The sequence below is a fragment of the Manis javanica genome, chromosome 18 (assembly GCF_040802235.1).
Source record: "Manis javanica isolate MJ-LG chromosome 18, MJ_LKY, whole genome shotgun sequence".
NCBI lineage: Eukaryota > Metazoa > Chordata > Mammalia > Pholidota > Manidae > Manis > Manis javanica.
This window is the reverse complement of record NC_133173.1, coordinates 2,107,610-2,125,925: the sequence shown is the minus strand read 5'-3', so window position 1 is coordinate 2,125,925 and position 18,316 is coordinate 2,107,610. Positions and strand designations below refer to the sequence as shown.

General features: G+C 45.0%; 1 protein-coding gene across 6 annotated transcripts in view; it reads left to right on the top strand.

The window, feature by feature from the left end:
- EFL1 (elongation factor like GTPase 1) overlaps window positions 1-18,316 on the top strand; it is a 103,516-nt gene that overhangs the window by 24,948 nt on the left and 60,252 nt on the right. For all 6 annotated transcript variants that reach the window (XR_012127162.1, XM_073227136.1, XM_073227135.1 and 3 more), the window contains 7 exons: window positions 1,081-1,157; window positions 1,855-1,991; window positions 2,860-2,982; window positions 4,920-5,019; window positions 7,199-7,350; window positions 7,588-7,754; window positions 12,399-12,537. Coding sequence is in view for 5 of the 6 variants with exons in the window: in XM_073227136.1 (XP_073083237.1) it covers window positions 1,081-1,157; window positions 1,855-1,991; window positions 2,860-2,982; window positions 4,920-5,019; window positions 7,199-7,350; window positions 7,588-7,754; window positions 12,399-12,537 (895 nt within the window). In the remaining variant the exon portion in view is untranslated. The remainder of the gene's footprint in view (window positions 1-1,080; window positions 1,158-1,854; window positions 1,992-2,859; window positions 2,983-4,919; window positions 5,020-7,198; window positions 7,351-7,587; window positions 7,755-12,398; window positions 12,538-18,316) is intronic.

Below are 18,316 nucleotides of genomic sequence, written 5' to 3'. Positions count from 1 at the left end.
TGCTATCTATGGTTTTAATTTCTTTCATTCTTTCTGGACAGGCACATGGGTCCCTCCGTTGAGATCGTACTGTGTTCAGTTTATACAGTATTCCAGATTCTACATAGCTGCTTTTTTGCCTCACACAACATGGTGAACGTCTTCCCTGCTGTTAAAGCTTTTATAAACTGTGCTTAAGAAGGAGCCGGTATAGTGGAAAAGCTCAGGGTTGAGCGTCTGGCTGTATGCTAGCTCTGTGACCTTCGTCTCAGTTTTTTACCTGTGAATTGGAGGTAGTGGTACTTACCTTATAGGGTGGTTGTGATCACATGATCACCCAAGATCACATGGGCTCACCCAAGACAAGTCTTTAGAATAGTTCCTGCCACAGTAACTATGCTGTCATTATTTTATTTTGTGAATGCATCATCATTTACATAATCATTTTCCTAAGATTGCACATAGTTTTTATTTGTTTTTCTAATGTTTTGATATAAGTAAAGCTATGATAGATATTCTGTGCATAAATTTTTATTTATGACCTTTTTTTAATCACGCATTCGAGGGTACTGACGTCATTCCCTAATGCCTTGCTAGTTGCTCTTCAGAGTGGAGGTGTCGGTGCATGTTCCATCTAGAGTGTATGTGAGAGTCCATCTCAAAGTGCTCTTGCTCGTATTTTGCATAGTTTGATAAGAGAAACGGTAGGTTTTCGTGATATTTTAATATCCTCTCTCTTGAAGTTGAACTTTCCATGTCAAGAACATTCTTGAGAACAAGGTCGGCGGGGAGGCCCGCTCCGCCGCGTGGGGTGTAGCTCTCTGGGCGGGCGTGGTCGCCGTGTCCGCAGGGCTGCGTCCCTCAGAAGGTCCCGTCGCTTGTGAAGTCCATGGTTCCCAGGAGAAGAGAGTGGTGGATAATTACTGATTGAAGATTATTGGCTGTTGAGAGCATTCTTACAACTACTTCCCCTCACTTTACTCTTGAATAAGTATTTTCTAGGAGAAATGATACATATTGATAATAAAACACTTCGAGAATGAATATGTAAGTTACCTGTTAAATATTGAGAAACTTAAGCACGTGTATTTTTGTTTATAGGCAAAAGGAAAGAAACCATTATTTGTACAGTTGATCCTGGAAAATATATGGAGTTTGTATGATGCTGTCTTGAAAAAGTAAGGTGGTTATAAAATTGTTCGTCTTGCAGTAGAATTTGCTTCACTTTCCAGTTTGATGAGTCGCAGTAAAGAAAGCTGAGATAGGCTGAGAAGGGGAACAGAGCCTTTACAGAGGAACTGATTACAGGGCTTGGAAACCATTTAAGAGTGTGTGTAACCCAAGTAAACAGAAGGCGCAGACGGCAATGTTTTATAGCGTGTCGAGGTGAAGAGATAGAAGGATGGAAAAAACATTGGACCATTGTTTTTACAAAGCCACTTGAAAATAAAATAGTAATCGTAGTGCAAAAGGTGCTTGGTTTCTGGGATCATTAATGGGGAGCTTGGGGTAAGGCTTACCGGGCACTAGTGGAAAAGAAAGTTTGCTTTATTTAGTAAATTTGCTAAGTGATTTTGGGTTGGAAAAATGATATTTTAACATTTATTTGTAACATTGCTTCACCAGTTGACATAGCTTGTTTAAGGGGACAGACTGGGAAGGAACCTCATGGGGAGTTTTACAACAGGTTGATGTGAAAGTATTAGCATAGAGGTTGAGCACTGCCCTCCTGTGGTGCGAGCCCTTTCTAGTTTTTTGTAGAAAAAGCAATTCACTAGGAGTAAATGTGTTAAATAATGTTGAATTCCTGTTCCTCATGGCTCCTTTGTATCTGTGTGTGACCTCCCCCCCCCCAATCTTGTATGTTTGCTGTAGGGACAAAGACAAAATCGATAAAATAGTGACTTCCTTAGGATTAAAAATTGGAGCCCGAGAGGCACGTCATTCAGACCCTAAAGTTCAGATCAATGCCATCTGCAGTCAGTGGCTCCCCATTTCCCATGCTGTCCTTGGTATCCTTTGTTAATGGTTCTTAATGACGTCATAGTTTTGACAAAACCAAAGGAAGCATGTTCCCCGGAACCGGGAAACCCTCAGGTCACAACTCGTTCCAGTCCAGCCCACATCTTGGGTGGTGATGTTGTGTTCTGCCATGAGACTGTATTTAATACTTAAAAAATTAATGTACTAATACTAATTAGTATTCATACCCATCCAAGTGAATGTTTTTAAGGTGTTTTTTTTGTTCAGGATTTATATGTAGTAGAAATTTAGATGTTTGTGTCAGGTCATTGCTTCATTTTTAGTACCATAATTTCTTCAGCTTGATATTTACTATCATGCTACTGATTCCAAAAATGTTTCATCGATTTATTTTATAGATGAATCATTAATCGTTCACCAAGCAGCACCTCTGTGGTGGTGCCGTGTCCTTGGAGTAGACCAGCAGCGGTGTCTCCACCCGGAGCCGGGATGGACACATGCCCCTACAGTGACACTGGCTCTGGCACGGGACTTCCTTGTACCATAGCTGGTGGCTGGTGGTTATTTTATAAAACTTTATATATACTGAAACCATATGAAAAATTTTTCAGACATAGGTCACAGGTAGCCAACCTGCTAAGCTCTGGTGTTCTCGCCTGTTACATGGGCCATCAGTATTTCAGACCACCTATTGTAAGAATCCTGTCTGGGCTTCAGAGTCCATGAACTCCTGAAACTGTGCCCATATTTTGAGATAGGCCGTGTAAAGGAACGTGCCTTAGAGCCGGGGCGTTCTCTGCATGGACATACCTCGCTGCCTCAGTGTCCGTGTGTTGTGTATCTGCCTGGGGGGAGGGCCTGCTCTCAGGGTTTTGAGTCCTTAACAGCTGACTTCAGCTATGGTGTGTCAGAAGCTTCCCAGTCCCCTCGATGTCACAGCCGAGCGAGTGGAGAGACTGATGTGCGCAGGGTCACGGGCGTTTGACTCTCTCCCACCAGAAACGCAGGCACTGAAAGCAGGTGAGGAAAAGGTGAACAGGGCATGTACAGGGTTTGTGTCCTTAGAGCTGCCCTAGACCGATTTTCTGGATGCCAGTATTTGCCAAATGGCCAACTCCACACAGATAAACAATTTCACAAATGAGCATTTCACCAGTTTTTTTTTTTTTTTTTTATTCCTCAAAGTTTCCATTTTGCCCTAGCCGTTTGCCCTGCCAGGGGGTCAGAGTGAAGACTCTGAGACTCCTTCCTTCTGTCGTGGTCTCCTTGCCTGATCTTGTGATGATGTAATAGTCCGTCGTCCTGAGCAGCCAGGACCGTGTCCTGAACTGCTGCGTCACTGCCACAGCTGCGTCCCTCGGACTGTGGAAGAGGAGTCCCGGGCCGGGGCCGCTCCCGGTAGCCCCATGTACACCCTTCCTGAGAGGGGGCCCCGCGCTCCAGGCCCTGCAGGGCCCCGTGACATCCACCTGTACACACTCCCTGTCCCCACTTTTCCCCCGGTCCACCCCCCATACCACCCTGCCCCTGTTCTCGGGGCCACTGTTGACTGTCCTTTGTCAAGTCGCTAAGCAGGTCTGTCACTGGCGCTTGACGCAGTTGGCTGCCCCTCCCTCCTTGAACCTCCCCCTTCCCCTTGGCCCCAGGCCCCCACGGGCTTCTGCTCCTCTGTCTCCTGCCCTCTCTTTCTGCTTCCTCTCCGCCTCCCTTAGCTGGAAGCTGTGTGGTGCCCGAGCCGGGCTCAGTCTCTGGACTTCCTCTGTGTTTTGCTTGCAGTCACTCACCCGGTGACCTTGTCCAGTCTCAGGCTTTGTGTGACAGCAGTGTGCGCGTGATTCCCCCGGCTGTACCTTCAGTGCAGATCCTCCTCGACTCTCCCCACGCCAGCCGCACGCTCCCCTCTCCACACAGCTCTTCAGGGAGCATCTCGGTCTGACCGTATCCGTCCATTCTCTCCTCGGCCCAGAAATTCTGGCGCCATCCGTGGCTCTTGCATTTATCTCACTTCTGCACCCGGTCCATTGGCAAATCCTTTGAAATACGTCCAGAACTCGCCTACTTCTCCACATTTCCCCTGCTACCCTCCTGGGCCCGGCGACCGTGACCTCTCCCCGGGTCATCATAATGGTTCCCAGCTGGCTCCCCTGCTCCCGCCCCCCGGTGGTGTTCTCAGCCCTGCAGCCAGCGCCAGGCTCCTGGTAAGGTGCGAGTCTGGGCATGGTGGCTCTTCCAGGAGTTTCCCAGGCAACACTTCTGATAAGATTTGATTCTTACCTCCTGTAGTGTATTATTCTAATTTTGCTGTTGAATTCTTTAATTTACATACAGATTATTTTGATGTGGGGTGGTTTTTTTTAACAAAATTACTACCATTGGTTTTGTACCACCAATGGAGATTAAGAAAAAACATCAATATGTTGATATGAAATTGTGTTAAAATTGGTAGATTTAGGGAAAATTGGCATCTTTGTATTGGATCCTAATTTATTAAGATTTTTTTGTTAGTGTCATGGCAAACTATTTCTAACTTTTATTTTCTAACTTGCCTTGTGGGGAACTGAAAAAGCTATTGATTTTTATGTGTTTTACTTATAAGTTACCTTGTCAACTGTTGGCATTTGGTACCATCCCTCAGCCCCACCTCACTGACTGCAGGCAGCAACGTGCCAGCTCACAGGGGGCTCACCCCCTGCTGGCCCTGCCTCTGCAGGAGCCCCTGCCCTCCTCCCACCACCATCAGTTGGCTTTTCCTTTCCTCATTCTGCCGACTCCACTTGCTCTTGCTTTTCTAGCAGTTTTATACTTTTCTACGTGGCATTTTTATTGTAAAAGCCTGTATGTCTAGGCTGCTTACATATTTAGATGGTGTCATATTTTAAACATCTCGTTTTTCAGAAAAATCTGGCTGTCTAATAATGGTGAAAAGATAGTGACATTTTTCCCTCCTGTTTGTGTAGCTTTTATGAAATGTGGAAGTGAAGATACTGCTCCTGTTATTATCTTTGTTTCCAAAATGTTTGCCGTGGACGCTAAGGCTTTGCCTCAGAATAAGCCAAGGTAAGGAGCTGGGGAAGGAGACTGGGTAGACGGATAGCAAGCCACTGTACATTCGATGCTAACTTAGTGAATATAAATGCTAATTTTTCCAGGTCTTGTCATGAACTTGGGCAGAATGGGGATCTCACATGTGAATGAATATGCTATTTTCTTAACCATAGTTAGATTAAAACATCTTTACTTAGTATCACAATGATTTTGTCATTTTTAATTCCTTCTGAATGGGAGACATACCCTGGTGATAGTGAGTGTAGAGTCTGAAGTCATACCTGGATTGGATTGATGGCTCTTTCATTTATTGTGTGGATGACTTTGGGTCAAGTTACTTAAATTTCCTAAGCTTCTGCTTGCTCATCTGTAAAATAGGAGTAATAATATCTGTTTCATTTCATCGTTGTGATAAATATATGCTATAGTATCTGTGCAGCGATCAGCACAAAGTCTGGATCGTAGTTCCAAGCCCACCGGGAGAGACTGTTTCCCTGTGTGCTAACTAGTGCCTCAGGTATTTTTTCCTTCCCATTCTCATAATAATAATGTCTTCTGCATTTTTATTTTAATTCACACTTTTCAGGTATTATAGAGGTTCTGGCAAAAGTCTAGATGAGGTGAGCTGTGTAAGGGTTGGCTGAAGGGCCGGCTGGGGCGCTGAGCCCAGACCAGAGCAGGGAGGGAGGGAGGCGTGTGCTGTCCGAGGGCAGAGGAGGGATGTAGGTGCTGCCGCTGCTGCAGAGGACAGCGCGGCTGTGGCTAGCGGCCACGAGGTCAGAGGCCGCCTCCTGGTGGAAAGGCCGTCTGAGGTTTGGAGCCTCCCGGAAGAGGCGCTTGTTCCCTGTGGCACCTGACCCAGCTGTGCTCCAAGGTTGGTCTCTCATATCCTTGTGTCCTGTGGCCCAGCCCTGTCTCCCACAGGAGGTGACCAGCCCTGAGGGGCAGAACTGAGGGGCAGGTGCTGAGGGCGGGAGAGCTAGTGTCCAGCCCTTGTCCAGCAGCTAGGGTCTGAGGAACGGAGCAGTGGGCAGTCGGGCTGAAGCAGTCGTCGTCCGGGGCAGCTGCAGGAAGTAAAAGGAGGAGGCGGCTTCGGGACACTGGGCAGCAGGGGCTCCCGGAGTACTTAGAGGGCATGTGGACCGTGCACATCTGAGTGGCCGTCTGATGGGTTCCAGTGCTGAAGGGGAGCGAGGGGAAGGCGACAGGGCCGGGCAGAGTGGCGCAGCTCCCAGGGCGGGCGCATCAGGTAGGGCTTGAGCAGGGGCCGGAGTGTCCTGATGCCGGGCCCCAGAGCTCAGAGCCAAATTCAGTTCGCTCCGGTCCTGCCGACTGCAGACAGCGCCGGTCTTGCTCTTGGGGTTCCTGCTGCAGGCGGTTCGCGAAGGCCCACACTTGGGGAAGTAGCCAGGTCCTGGGAGTTAGTGAACCTGCCTGGTTTTCTGCCTTGCCAACCTGAGCACCCAAACAGAAGCCCATTTTTATTCAGTTTATTGCTCCCCTTTTGTAGGAACTTTTTGTTATTAAAAACTCGTAACTGCCCATCTTGTGGCCTGGCAAACAAGGTAACTCATTAGGAAAAACAGCTTGATTGCCACCCTCCCTCACCGCCACCCAGCCCCCAGCAGACGCGCTCACATGGTCACATGCTGCCTCTTCTGTGGTGGCACTTGGGGCCGACACACTGGCTGATGATCATTTGAGCCTGTAGTCCTGCCGAGTCGCGAGCATTCATCCTGACCCTGAACCCTGCCTCTTGGACCCCAGTTCTGCATGAAGAAACCTTTTTGTACTTGTGGAGGAAACTAATTCTCCTAGAGGCCTCATGCTTGTTTCTCAGGGCGGTGTTCTGAGCCCTGGTCGGTACATGTTCCCTCCTTCCCCTGTCCTTTTGCCTTGTTCTGAAGGATCACAGGTATCTGAGAAAGGTTCCATGCCACTGTGTGTGGCTCTCTTTGGGCACGGGGGCTCTCGCATGTCATTTCTTAAGCTCAGAACAGCTGGGAACATGCGTTCCCAGAGAAAGCCTGCTAGGAGTTCTCTCCTGTTCCAGCTGGGGGAGGAGGCTGCCCGAGAGGGCCCTGGGGCCCATCGCTGGCTTCTCCAGCCTGTTAGCACTGGCTGTGTCCTGCATTAGTGGACTGAGCTACTTGGAGGTGCTCCATGGTGACACATGTGTGATGTCCCGTAGACCTCTCACTCAAGAAGAAATTGCTCAGAGGCGTGAGCGTGCAAGACAGAGGCACGCGGAGAAGCTCACAGCCGTGCAGGGGAAGGCACCCTTGGAGCCCGCCCAGGGTGGGAGAGCCCTTCAAGCAAGTCCCACGGGAGAAGAGCCGGAAGGTACAGCTTCCTGAAAAGGCTTTGCTGCAAAGCCTCGCTAGACTTGGGGTGTTCGGCCTTCAGTTCTTGGGCTTTTAGCTTTACCTGTAGCTCTTGGCAATATTCCTTCATTCGTGGCACTTCTTTCCTGACATTGGGCCAGATGTATCACGTGCACACCACCACCCCCCGTGTCTCTAGTCTGTCCTAGAGCGGAGAGAACATTCTTGGTACTCACTGGCCTTTTGTTCTTGGCAGGTGATGAGCATCAGGGGGGCAGTGGGGCCCCTAAACCTGTGCCCCAGGAGGAAACCAACCAAGAGTCTTTTATCGCATTTGCTCGAGTGTTCAGTGGCGTGGCTCGAAGAGGGAAGAAAATTTTTGTCTTGGGGCCCAAATACAGTCCTGTTGAGTTTCTGCAGCGGGTAAGAATTGGGGTAAAACATCAGTATATTGTTTGCAAGTTATGGTGTCTTTTCAGATTGGTTGAGTGATTTCCAGATTCCAAATTGGTGGTTATTTGTTGGTAGATTTAGCTATAAAGGCACATTCAGATGAATCCATGTATCTCTTGCATTGCTTTGGTGACATTTGGTAAATCTGTCTCACTTCGTAGCTTTTAAGAAATTAACCCAGTATATAGCCAAGTTTTCAGGCCTTAATTAATTATAAGGTTTTTTTCTTCAAGGCTAGATGAAAGAACTGGAGAGAAGAAATGCCATGCTGGAGCCAGGGCAGTGGCAGATCTTCCAGGGGTACGGAGATTCCCAAACTAGGTGGTGCAGGCCGAGGGCATGTGCAATAAGTGGGTGCTGGGCAGCAGTGGCGTGGCAGACCCATCCCAGAAACGGGCCGGGAGGGTCTGTGAGTAGGTGGACGACCAGCGTCTAAACACACCTGGGCTACAGGGCGAGAAAGAAGCCACAGGCTTAGAGTCATCGCAGAACATTTTTGGACAATGGCAGTGTGTGTGTGTGTGTGTAATTATTAAATAATAAAGGTCATAATATGTCAGAGATGCCAGACGCCCAGGGAACCAGTGGGGCTCAGCAAGGAGCAGTACATTAGGAACTTGTAAGATGGGCAGCATCATGAGCCGAGAACACAGGCTTCTCTCCTTGCACATAAACCAGGAAAGGTCATGTACTTGAGAGACGAAGGGAGAGAGAGGAGGTGGCAGCTGGAGGAAGTCGCTGCCCTGCTTCGCATGCTCATCACTCTGTCCGTTGAGCAGCTTAATCCTTGGAGGTCCCAGCGATTTGGTGTGCACAGGGTCACGGTTTAGGGGAGGCTGAGCACTCTCACGGCCCCCAGCAAAAGCCCCTTGTGACCATCTTAACATCTTGGTTTAGACATAGTTGGTAGCTTGTTAGTTATCAGTAAGGGTCAAGTATTGGTAAATATTTTTCTGTTTTTTTACTCTAAACTGTCAAGATGAGTAAGAAATTGTTATTTAATGCAACTCTGATTTTTTTTGGCATCACAAATTCTGTGAGCACTGCAGTTTGTCTCCTGTGCATCATGTATCTTTGCTGTCATGGGGTGGAGGTTGGAATCAGCTGCTTATGTGTCACATGAGGCAGGAGCAGTGATAAAATGATGGGCAGCACAAATGGCTCATTTCAGTAGTTGCAGCCCTATAAAATCTAATTCCAGCCTGCTTTTTAAAAAAATGTGAAATATTTCAGACATACTCTAGAGGTAAATTCTCCCTGGTCTTTTGTGTTTCTCCTTTGTATTATTTTCCTGTTGCTACATATTACAAGTTATCACAAATTTGGCAAATTACACATTTTATCATCTCACAGTTTCTGTGGGTTAGGCGTCCAAGCACAGTGTAGCTGGTCCTGCTTAGTGTCTCACAGAGCTGCAGCTGGAGTGTTGACCAGGTCATGTTCTCATCGGAGGCTTACCTGGGAAAGGATCTGCCTCCAGGTTTTCTTAGGTTGTTGGCAGAATTCATGCCCTTGTCCTGCAGGACCAAGGGCTCCAGATGCTTTCTGCCCATTGGCTCCTGGAGGCTGTCTGCAGTTCTCATCATGGGGATTTTCCCAATGCGCCTGCTTCTTCCTTCAAGCCAGTGAGGAGAATCTAGAGCGAATTTACTAGCAAGACAGAGGCTTGCGTGATGTTAAATGATCATGAGAGACATCCCGTCGCCCTCGCCATATCCCGTTGGTGAGAAGCAGGTTACAGGCCCCCCGCTCGGGGGAGGAATCACACAAGCGCGAACACCAGGAAGCGGGGGTCGTAGGAGAACCACCTTCAGCCTGGTTGCTTCACCCTTCTGTCGCCTTTCTTACTGTTTGCAGCCTGTATGTGCATCACGAAAGAATATACCGGTTTTGAACTTTGTATAAGTGACATTGTACTGTAGTTATTCTTCTACAACTTGCTCTTTTTTTACCTAACACGGTGCAATCTATGTTGATGCCTATTCCTGTAGTTCATTGCTTATTCTCTGCTGCATAATGTTCTACACTTATCCATTTTCCTGTCACTATATTTTGGCTGCTTTCATTTTTTGCTAATCTAGATGATGCTACCTTACATGTTTTTGTACATATTTTTCTCTGAGCACATTTGCAAGAAATTCTAGCCAATATACCCATAATGGAATTGCCTGGGATTGAAGTATGTGTATTTTAACAGCTTAACTGGTTAATCCCAGATTGTCCTCCGAGTAGTTCTGATTCACATTCCCAGCAAGAGTGTTCAACCATTGCAGTTGTTCCACATTCTCACCAAAATTTTCTCTTATCAGGCTTTTAAGTTTTCTCAATCTGATGGGTATAATATGATCTTTTGATGAAGTTTTAACTTAACATTTTCCTTTTAATGTGCTTATTGGTCATTCATGTTCTTCCCTGTGAAGGTATCTCTTTGGGTTATTTACCTGTTTTTCTGTTGTGCATATGTATTTTTTAATATTGGTTTCTAGATATCCTTTGTATATTCTGGGTATTAATTCCTTGTCAATTTTAAGGTTTGCAAATTTCTTCTCCAGTTTGGGTCTTGCCACACTTTCTGTTTAGTATCTTTTAGTGAATGGAAGTTCGCAATTTTAACGTAGTGGACTCATCAGTCTTTTCCATGACAGATTTTGCTTTTTGTGTCTTGCTTAAGAAAATTAAATTTATGACTACCCCGAAGGGAAACATTTCTTCGATGTTTCCTTCTAATGTTTAATGTTTTGCTTTTCATGTTTAAATGTTTAATTCAGTGTTCACATATGATATGAACACTGAATTTCATTTTTGCTCCCATACAGAGAGTCAGTTGTTCCCACACCATTCATTGAATAGTCCACCTCTACTAATCTGCTTTGCTGATTGTTGCACATCAGATTTCATCTGTGAATTCGTCTGTTTCTGGACCATTGGACTCATTTTTTTTCTGTTTATCTGTCGCTGTCTCTATTCAGTGCTGTATTCATTTCTAAATGTTTTGACATCTAAAAGACTAAGTCCTTCTGCCTTGTTTTTCTTTTTGAGTGTCTTGTTTATTCCTAACTCTTTACTCTCTCATACAGAGTTTATTGTCAGCTTGTCAGGCACCATGATAAGCCCCGCTGGGACCCTGGTTGTTACTGCTTTAAATCAGCTCATGTATCTGGCTTGAATTAACATTTTACATTACAGAATCTTTCATCCATGAATACTAGGTATATCTCTCCATTTATTTAGGCTATTTTAAATGTTTTCATTGAAGTTTTATAATTTTCTTCATAAAGTTATTTTATCACTTGTTAGACTTAGTCCTAGCTATCTTGTATTTTGTTGCTATTCTAAAAGTTTGTTTTAAAAAATGTTATTTTCTATTGCTGAGCTATAGGCATACAGTTAACTTTTTTGTATTGTCTTATGTCTAGCCACCTTGCTAAAGTAAACTTACTAATTATCACTTATCTAGTTTTAAGGGGATGATCCTATTGTTTGTGGAAAATTCTGAAATTTTTTCCTACTTAATGCTTCAATTTTTTATTTCTTTCTAAACTATCATTAGAGCTACTCTGCAGAATTGTTACTGAGTTAGAACATGTACATTTAAATATAGCCTGTGCCTGAAAGGCTGTCATTGGTGTGGCGTTTCTAAATCTACCCAAACATAAGGGTTTTTCCCTCTTCTGAGCTTTTACCCATTTCCTTCGCCAGTACTGGTCTCTCGTCATTCACTCTGTGTTTGCGATGTTAGCTATTTTGCATATGTTTTATCTTAACCTTTTCTCTCCATCATAACTAGCACTAGCAGGGTCTTAGGCCTCTAGGTACCAGAGGTAAGTTAGTGATCGTAATGCTTACTGGGTACTTGCATTTATATGGAGGTCACTGAATAATTCAAGGTAGTATCTTAAGTACTTTCCAAGATGTTGAGTATTTTTTGATAAAACTTGAAAAATTTGAAACTATCTCTTAAAAAATAATAAATATGTAGAGGGGGCTCATAAATGTATTATCCGCACAGCATATTTTTGCTCTTCGTCAGGGCCCCAGTATCTCACAGTGTGCTCTCTTCCAGATGAACAAGATCGCATATAATGGCAGCTCAGCCATTTTCATGCACTTTCATTACGTCTGACTACTCTTCCAAAGTTACTGATTTTCATGTTACTTATCACTAGCATCTGCCTTTACTGAATGCTTAAAGAACATCATAATAAGATTAAAGTGATTGTAAGTGATAATAGTAATAATGAGTTTTGAAGTAGTGGTGCACTGGTCACCAGAACTGGTGTGTGAACGTAGTTCACATAAATGCTCGCAAGGACTGGGGGGGTTTTGTTTATCAGCTAAAGGGTGCTGCAAGATCACAAGAGAATTTATATTACTTGGCCATACAGCTTATGATTATGTGGAATTCTTGACAATTTCAGAATATATGAGAGGTTTCACTATTTCAGATTTTATTCATGAGAGACATTTATATCAGACCATTTTAAATGTGCATATTTCAGGTTTGCGTGAAGTATGACTGTACCTTATCTCCTGAATAGAAATTACTGTGTACATATTAACTGATGTTTTCCTTAGCGCCTCCTGAGTTGTCTCCACTCATTTTTCTTTGCCCAGGTGCCATCAGGCTTCTCGGCCCCGCTGGACGACCTCCCCCCAGTGCCCCACATGGCCTGCTGTACTCTGGAGAGCCTGTATCTTCTGATGGGAAGGGAGCTGGAAGACCTAGAGGAAGTGCCCCCCGGGAACGTGCTGGGTAGGCGGTGCTGTCTGCCACTTGGGTCACTGAGTGTGTGTGCCATCACACGGGCTTCTGAGCTCTTTGAAGGGAGCGACTGCTGTCTCCTGTCTGGTCTTTTTGTCAGGTGCCCTTAGACGTTACCTCGGTGCGTTTGGGCAGTTGGCATGTAGACCACTAACCTGCCGTGGGTGAGGAGGGCTCTGCTTTTGAAGAGTGCTGCTGCAGTGACCTGCCACGGCTCTGTCCCGGGCTGGGGTCCATTTGGGAGCAAGGAGAGCTCCTGCTCGTGTAAAAGTCAGTCAGTCCAGGTGACGACATTCTGGTTATCAGTTACTGGACTGTTCTGATGCAAAGGTCTATTTAACTCACTTACAGTCCGCTGATAGTTTTTATCCATTGAATGCTGCTTTACTAATAGTAGTTCATCAGTTTGTATCCACAAATACTGTTCCTCATTTTCCTAGTGTTTATCACGTGGTTGGCTTCTGCTCCTTGTGTGTGGAACTTACTGTCTGAGGTCCTTGGTGCAGCCGTGACGCCTGAGATTGAGGGTCTCCTGGGGTTGCCACAGGCGCCAAGGGTGCTGGGGGACGCTGTGGCCCGCAGTAACGCCGCCTTTGGAACCCTTAGAGGCCTTCTCAGCTGTGGAACTGTTGTTCTAAGTAACTGTTGTTCTGTTGGGTGGTTGCTGGGGCCGGGGGTTCCTGTGTGTTTTAGAGAAATGGTAGACTATTGGCCTGGAGCATCTGTTGACTTATCTGGACTTTGTGAATTTAAGTCCAAGAAATTTGCCAAAGCATTTTGCCACTCCCTTGCAGAGATACATTCTTGTCTTTATTTTTGGCATGAGATTAGTAGAATTCCTGCTTCCTATCAGTGTTGCCCGTTCTTCTTCATCCCTTGGAAACTGGTGGGACCTTATGAGCTGCTACGGCCAACAAAGTACTTTATTAGGAAGGACGTAGGAAGAAGAGTGCAAAGACCAGATTTTTGTTAATAAGCCTGCTTGGGATTACGGTATTGCTCAAAATCAGCCCATTTTGCTTTCTTAAATGGAAGGTGAGGTGCAGAATCTCCAACACAGTGCTCAAGCGAAAGAAAAGGTTATTTGTTGAGTGAATGGCTCTGTAGTGCCTCCTCCAGTCAAAGCCCAGTGTCGGTGCTCTTGCCCGATGAGGTTGGGAACTCGACATACCGTCGTTTCTGGTTTCCTTCTTTCTGTTTCTGGATTTCCATACGTTGTCCAGGGTTGAGTTTAGGTGGTTTATAAGGAAGGAAACCATCTCTCTCGTTTGCCTCCCAAAGCAGCCCGGACTGTGCCGGCTGCTGCAGAAGCCCTACTTAAAACGCCCTTCCCCTCGGAGAATACGCATCTGCCTCATTCTCGTTTCTGATATCTTAAAGTAATCGTGGGATGGTTGTAGGAGTTGGGGAGATTGAAGGTGACTGAACATGTGGTTACCAAAGTTAGCTGTAAAAATAAGACAGATGGACACACCAGTTTGGACAAAATGAATTAGGGAGGAAAAGCCAGATTGATTTCATATCAGAGTCAGGATTGTGTTTGGCTGCAGGTAACCAACCATAGTCTTCGGCTTACTCGACAGGAAGCCCACGGATAGACAGGCAGTCCAGGGCCACTGTGATGGCTCTCCGCGTCATCAGGGAGTCAGGTTCCTTTTGTCCGCCTGTGTGCTGTCCTCAACATGTGGCTTCTGTCCCGTTGGAACCAGGATGGCTGTGCATCCCTGGGAATCACGTCCGTATGGCAGGTAGAGGGTACGGAAGCCAAAGGCACTGTTTTCATTGGGAACATAGCACCTTGCAGTGACTTCTGTAGATATATTCTCCTTTCCCGTGCTGTCCTGCAGCCGCCCCTCGTGCAGTGGAGGCCAGGGGTGAGGGCTTTACTCTGGCAGCCTCTACAGTTACGGCAAGAGATGCTGACTTGCAGACGGCTTTGAATAGCCGTTCCTCCTGCCAGCCGTGGCCCTCCACATGTGCTCGCAGTGCCTGGGCCCCTTCATGAAGGTTCTACTTGTCACACTGAGGAGGAGGACAGCCCATTGAATGAGTACCGCACTGAGGGGTCTGAGCCCTGCCGACTTCGGCCCGCCTTCTGATGAGACATAGCAGCAGTTGTTTGCCTTCTGACCCAGATCTAACTGAGCCCTGTGCATTCCTAAAAAGCACAAGGGTACCAACATCCTGGTCACAGCTTTGCCATTAACTAGTGATATGGCCTCAGGGCACTTGGCATAACCTTTCAGAACTTTAGTTTTTTCAAATAATTTGGACCAGAGCAACGATTACTAACATTTCTTATGGCAGATGTAGAGCAGCTAGCTTAGATTTTGGTCTAAGAAGACTGGATTCCTAGTACTTTATCATATTTATCATATATTGTCATGTTATCATGCATCCTAAACTTAAGGGACAGAACTCTGAGTAGCATTGCATGGAGTGCACTTTATTGCTTTAGTTTGTAAAATAGAAAAAGACTATTTTGTATGTTTTGTTTGTATTTTACATTTTTTGTTTTATAAAATACAAACGATCAAAGTTTAAAATTGCCATGATATTGTGGCAGGTTGACCTTTCAGTGAAGATGGAGTGAGGTAAAAATTCCTGGTACTTATATTGTGAAAACTTTCTTGGATTATGTCAGTATCCCACTGATTGAAAAATCCTAGGCCAGGTCCTCCAAGGTCCCCTGTACATTAACCTTTCTGGTCTGTGTTTCTGAGAGCAGAATCCTGTTGTTGTCTTAGGTGCTTCCCTTCCTCAGGCTCCTCAGAAGGAGCAGGACGTGGTCGCTTGGTTGGGCAGTAACCCATTTGAATGGTTCTATCTGAACATTTTCAACTTGCCACCAGCTGTAGAGTCAGAATTATCTTTTTAAGCAAATCTCAGTTGTTCATGGATTCAAAGAGTGGAGCGTGTGCAGTGGCAGCAGTTTGATAAGCCAGGCGTTTAAAGAAAGCGGCTTCTCAAATCGGAGTGAGCCTGAGGCTGAACAGAGGCAGTGGCCAGGGGCTCTGGCGCGCTGGGCGGAGATGCACACTGCCCGCCGGGAAGCTGCGGGCCGCCAGGGCCCACGGTGCGGGGGGCCCAGCCGTGCAGGGCCACGCAGCGTGCTTGTTTGCTCTCACACTTCAGACAGTTCTGTCTTCTTAGGGCTGAAATAAAAGGCGTAGGATGGGCGGCCGAATTTGGTTGGACTAATCTGCACGTTCCATTTATCTGTTAATGTATAATAAACCACCAAAGCCTAGTGGCTTGAAACAGGGGTGGCTGTTACTCGCCCGTGAGCCTGCAGTTTGGGCTGATTGGCGGAAAACACCTCGTTTCTGCCCCGCAGAGTGTCCGCTGAGGTGCTCCAAGCTCGGGCACCAAAGGCTCTTTCCGTTCACCGTGCTGGTCAGTAGGACGTGCGCTCCCCCGTGTGGCTGCTTGGCTTCCTGCCAGCATGGCTGGGCTCTGCAGGGGAGCATCCCAGGGAGCAGCCGGGAGGGAGCCGTACCAGCTTCTACGGCCTCGCCTCCGCAGCCTTCAGCCTCACTCCCATTACATTCTCTGGTAGAAGTAAGTCCTGGAGGCTGGCCCGTGTTGGCAGCGAGGAGGCTCGCTCCACCTTTCGATTGGAGAAATGTCAAAGAATTTATGGACATGTTTTAAAGCAATCACACCACTACTCACAGATGATCTCTTGTTTCCTTTGATATCGTAACCGTCCCATGACGAAGCACACAGTGCAAATGAAGACGCAGTGACATTTATAATGATCAGGGCAGGCCTGTCAACTGCCTTCGTTGACTCTTACTAACTTCAAGTTGTAGTTCCTCTTTGATAAGAAAATAGTAGAGTGATATGATACTGAGTCAGATTTATTAAATGCAGATGGAAATTTTTGTTGGAGAAGGAAATGAAACATATGGCATTCTTGAGTAAGTCAGTGTATGTAGATGGTCAAAGTCTAAAGGAAAGTTCTTTTATTAGCACTTGAAACATTCAGATTTCACAGTTGAACTCGCTATAACTCAGAGAACTTACGCTGACCGATAAGTGTGGAATAGATTTTGTGGTCTGGAAATAGTTGATTCAAAGTTTAAAATCATTTAATTCCAACCTGATGTTTGAAAAGTTAGTGTAGAGGGGCGAGAGGCCTCACCATGTTTAACACACAATAGCCTTTTGTTCAATTCCCTACTGAGAATCTCTCTCAAACTAAATGTTGCTACAGGCTCCTAGTAAAATCCAAGGGGAAATTGAATTAGGATTCCATGTCTTTAGTCTTTCTTACGCACTCTGAGATCTCTTCCATATGGTTAATTCTTTAAAATTTCAAGGGCATATTTTAAGAAGAAACACAATATTCTTCTTTTCACAGCATGAGGAAAATAATAAATATTAATTAGCCTTTTTCTGAACTGGTTTTAGTTCTGCCATGGTTGCTGGGCTGACAGGAAGTCAGCGTGGGTTGAATGAGTGTGTGTGTGTGCACATTTGTGTGTGTGTCTGTCCTCATGCGGCACACCTGAAAAATCAGAACCCTTAGAAAGGTTTTACTAGCTGATTTGATTTAATTTACTTTAAGGGAAATAAATCTCAACAGTTTGTGACTCTGAAGCCACTGTGTTACTTTTGTAGTACCTGAAATTCACTTCCTAGTGAATTTCTTTTAAATATACTTTATTAGCATTTCCACTTGGAAAGAATCTATGTCAATCAGTAGATAACCAGCAGCCTTACTAATCACTTCTTAGTATTAATAGTCTGAACTGATTTGATAATACTTCTTTTACAGGTGATAATGATTTTCTCCTGTTTCCTTCTAGTTGTGTTTCTTATTTCTTTGTGGTTTTCTATTGTCTATAAGAATATGATAGTAACAGTTAGAGCTCTTCTCTCTAGTTCCTTCCTCACTTTAATGGAAATATCCCTAGTATTTTAGCTTCAAGTTTGCTCGTGCCTGTTGATTCAAATCTCTTATTTATCCTACTAGGAAAATATTCTTTAAAAAAAAAATAGAAATGGATTCTGAATGTTATGGATGCATTCTCAGCATCTGAACACAAAATGAGAGCTTTTCTTCTTGGTATCATGAGTTATATTTAATTATTTTCTGATTATTAAGACATCCTTGGGTATTCCTAGAAAAAAAAAGCATTTGATTATTGCATATTCTCTTCATATGCTGTCAGGTTCAGTTTAGTAGCATTTTATCCAGATTTTTCTTGTGTATAATAAATAAAATGGGTCATATTTTCTTGGTGTCATGATGTTTCCAAAATGGGAAGCCTCCATCTTTCCTAACCTCTAGAGCTGCACTGCCCAATTGGTAGCCACATGCAGTTATTTAAATAAGAAATAAGTTGAAATTAAATAACATAAAAGTTACTTCATCAGATGTATAGTAACGTTTCAAGTGCTTAGTAACCACCTGTGGCTGGTGACTCTCAAACGTTGGATGGTGCTGTCTACCGCAGTTCTGCAGAATGTGACAGTCACCTTTTCCTTGAAAGTTTTGAAACAGTTCACTTGTAAAATCATCGTGGCTAGGGACTTACAGTGTTTGATTCTGTGGATTTGGTATGTTGTCTTCTCATCATCAGTTCTGTGTGTGTGTTTTCTTGCTTTATTTCTTTATTGTATAAATTTGTCCATTGTATTTGATGTAATAATGCTTGTATATGAATTCTAAGGGTTATGTGTTTTAAGTTCTTTTTAATAGGTAATTTTCAGTAATATAGGTTCATTTGAAAAATGCAGAGAAGCTGAATAAGGGTTATCT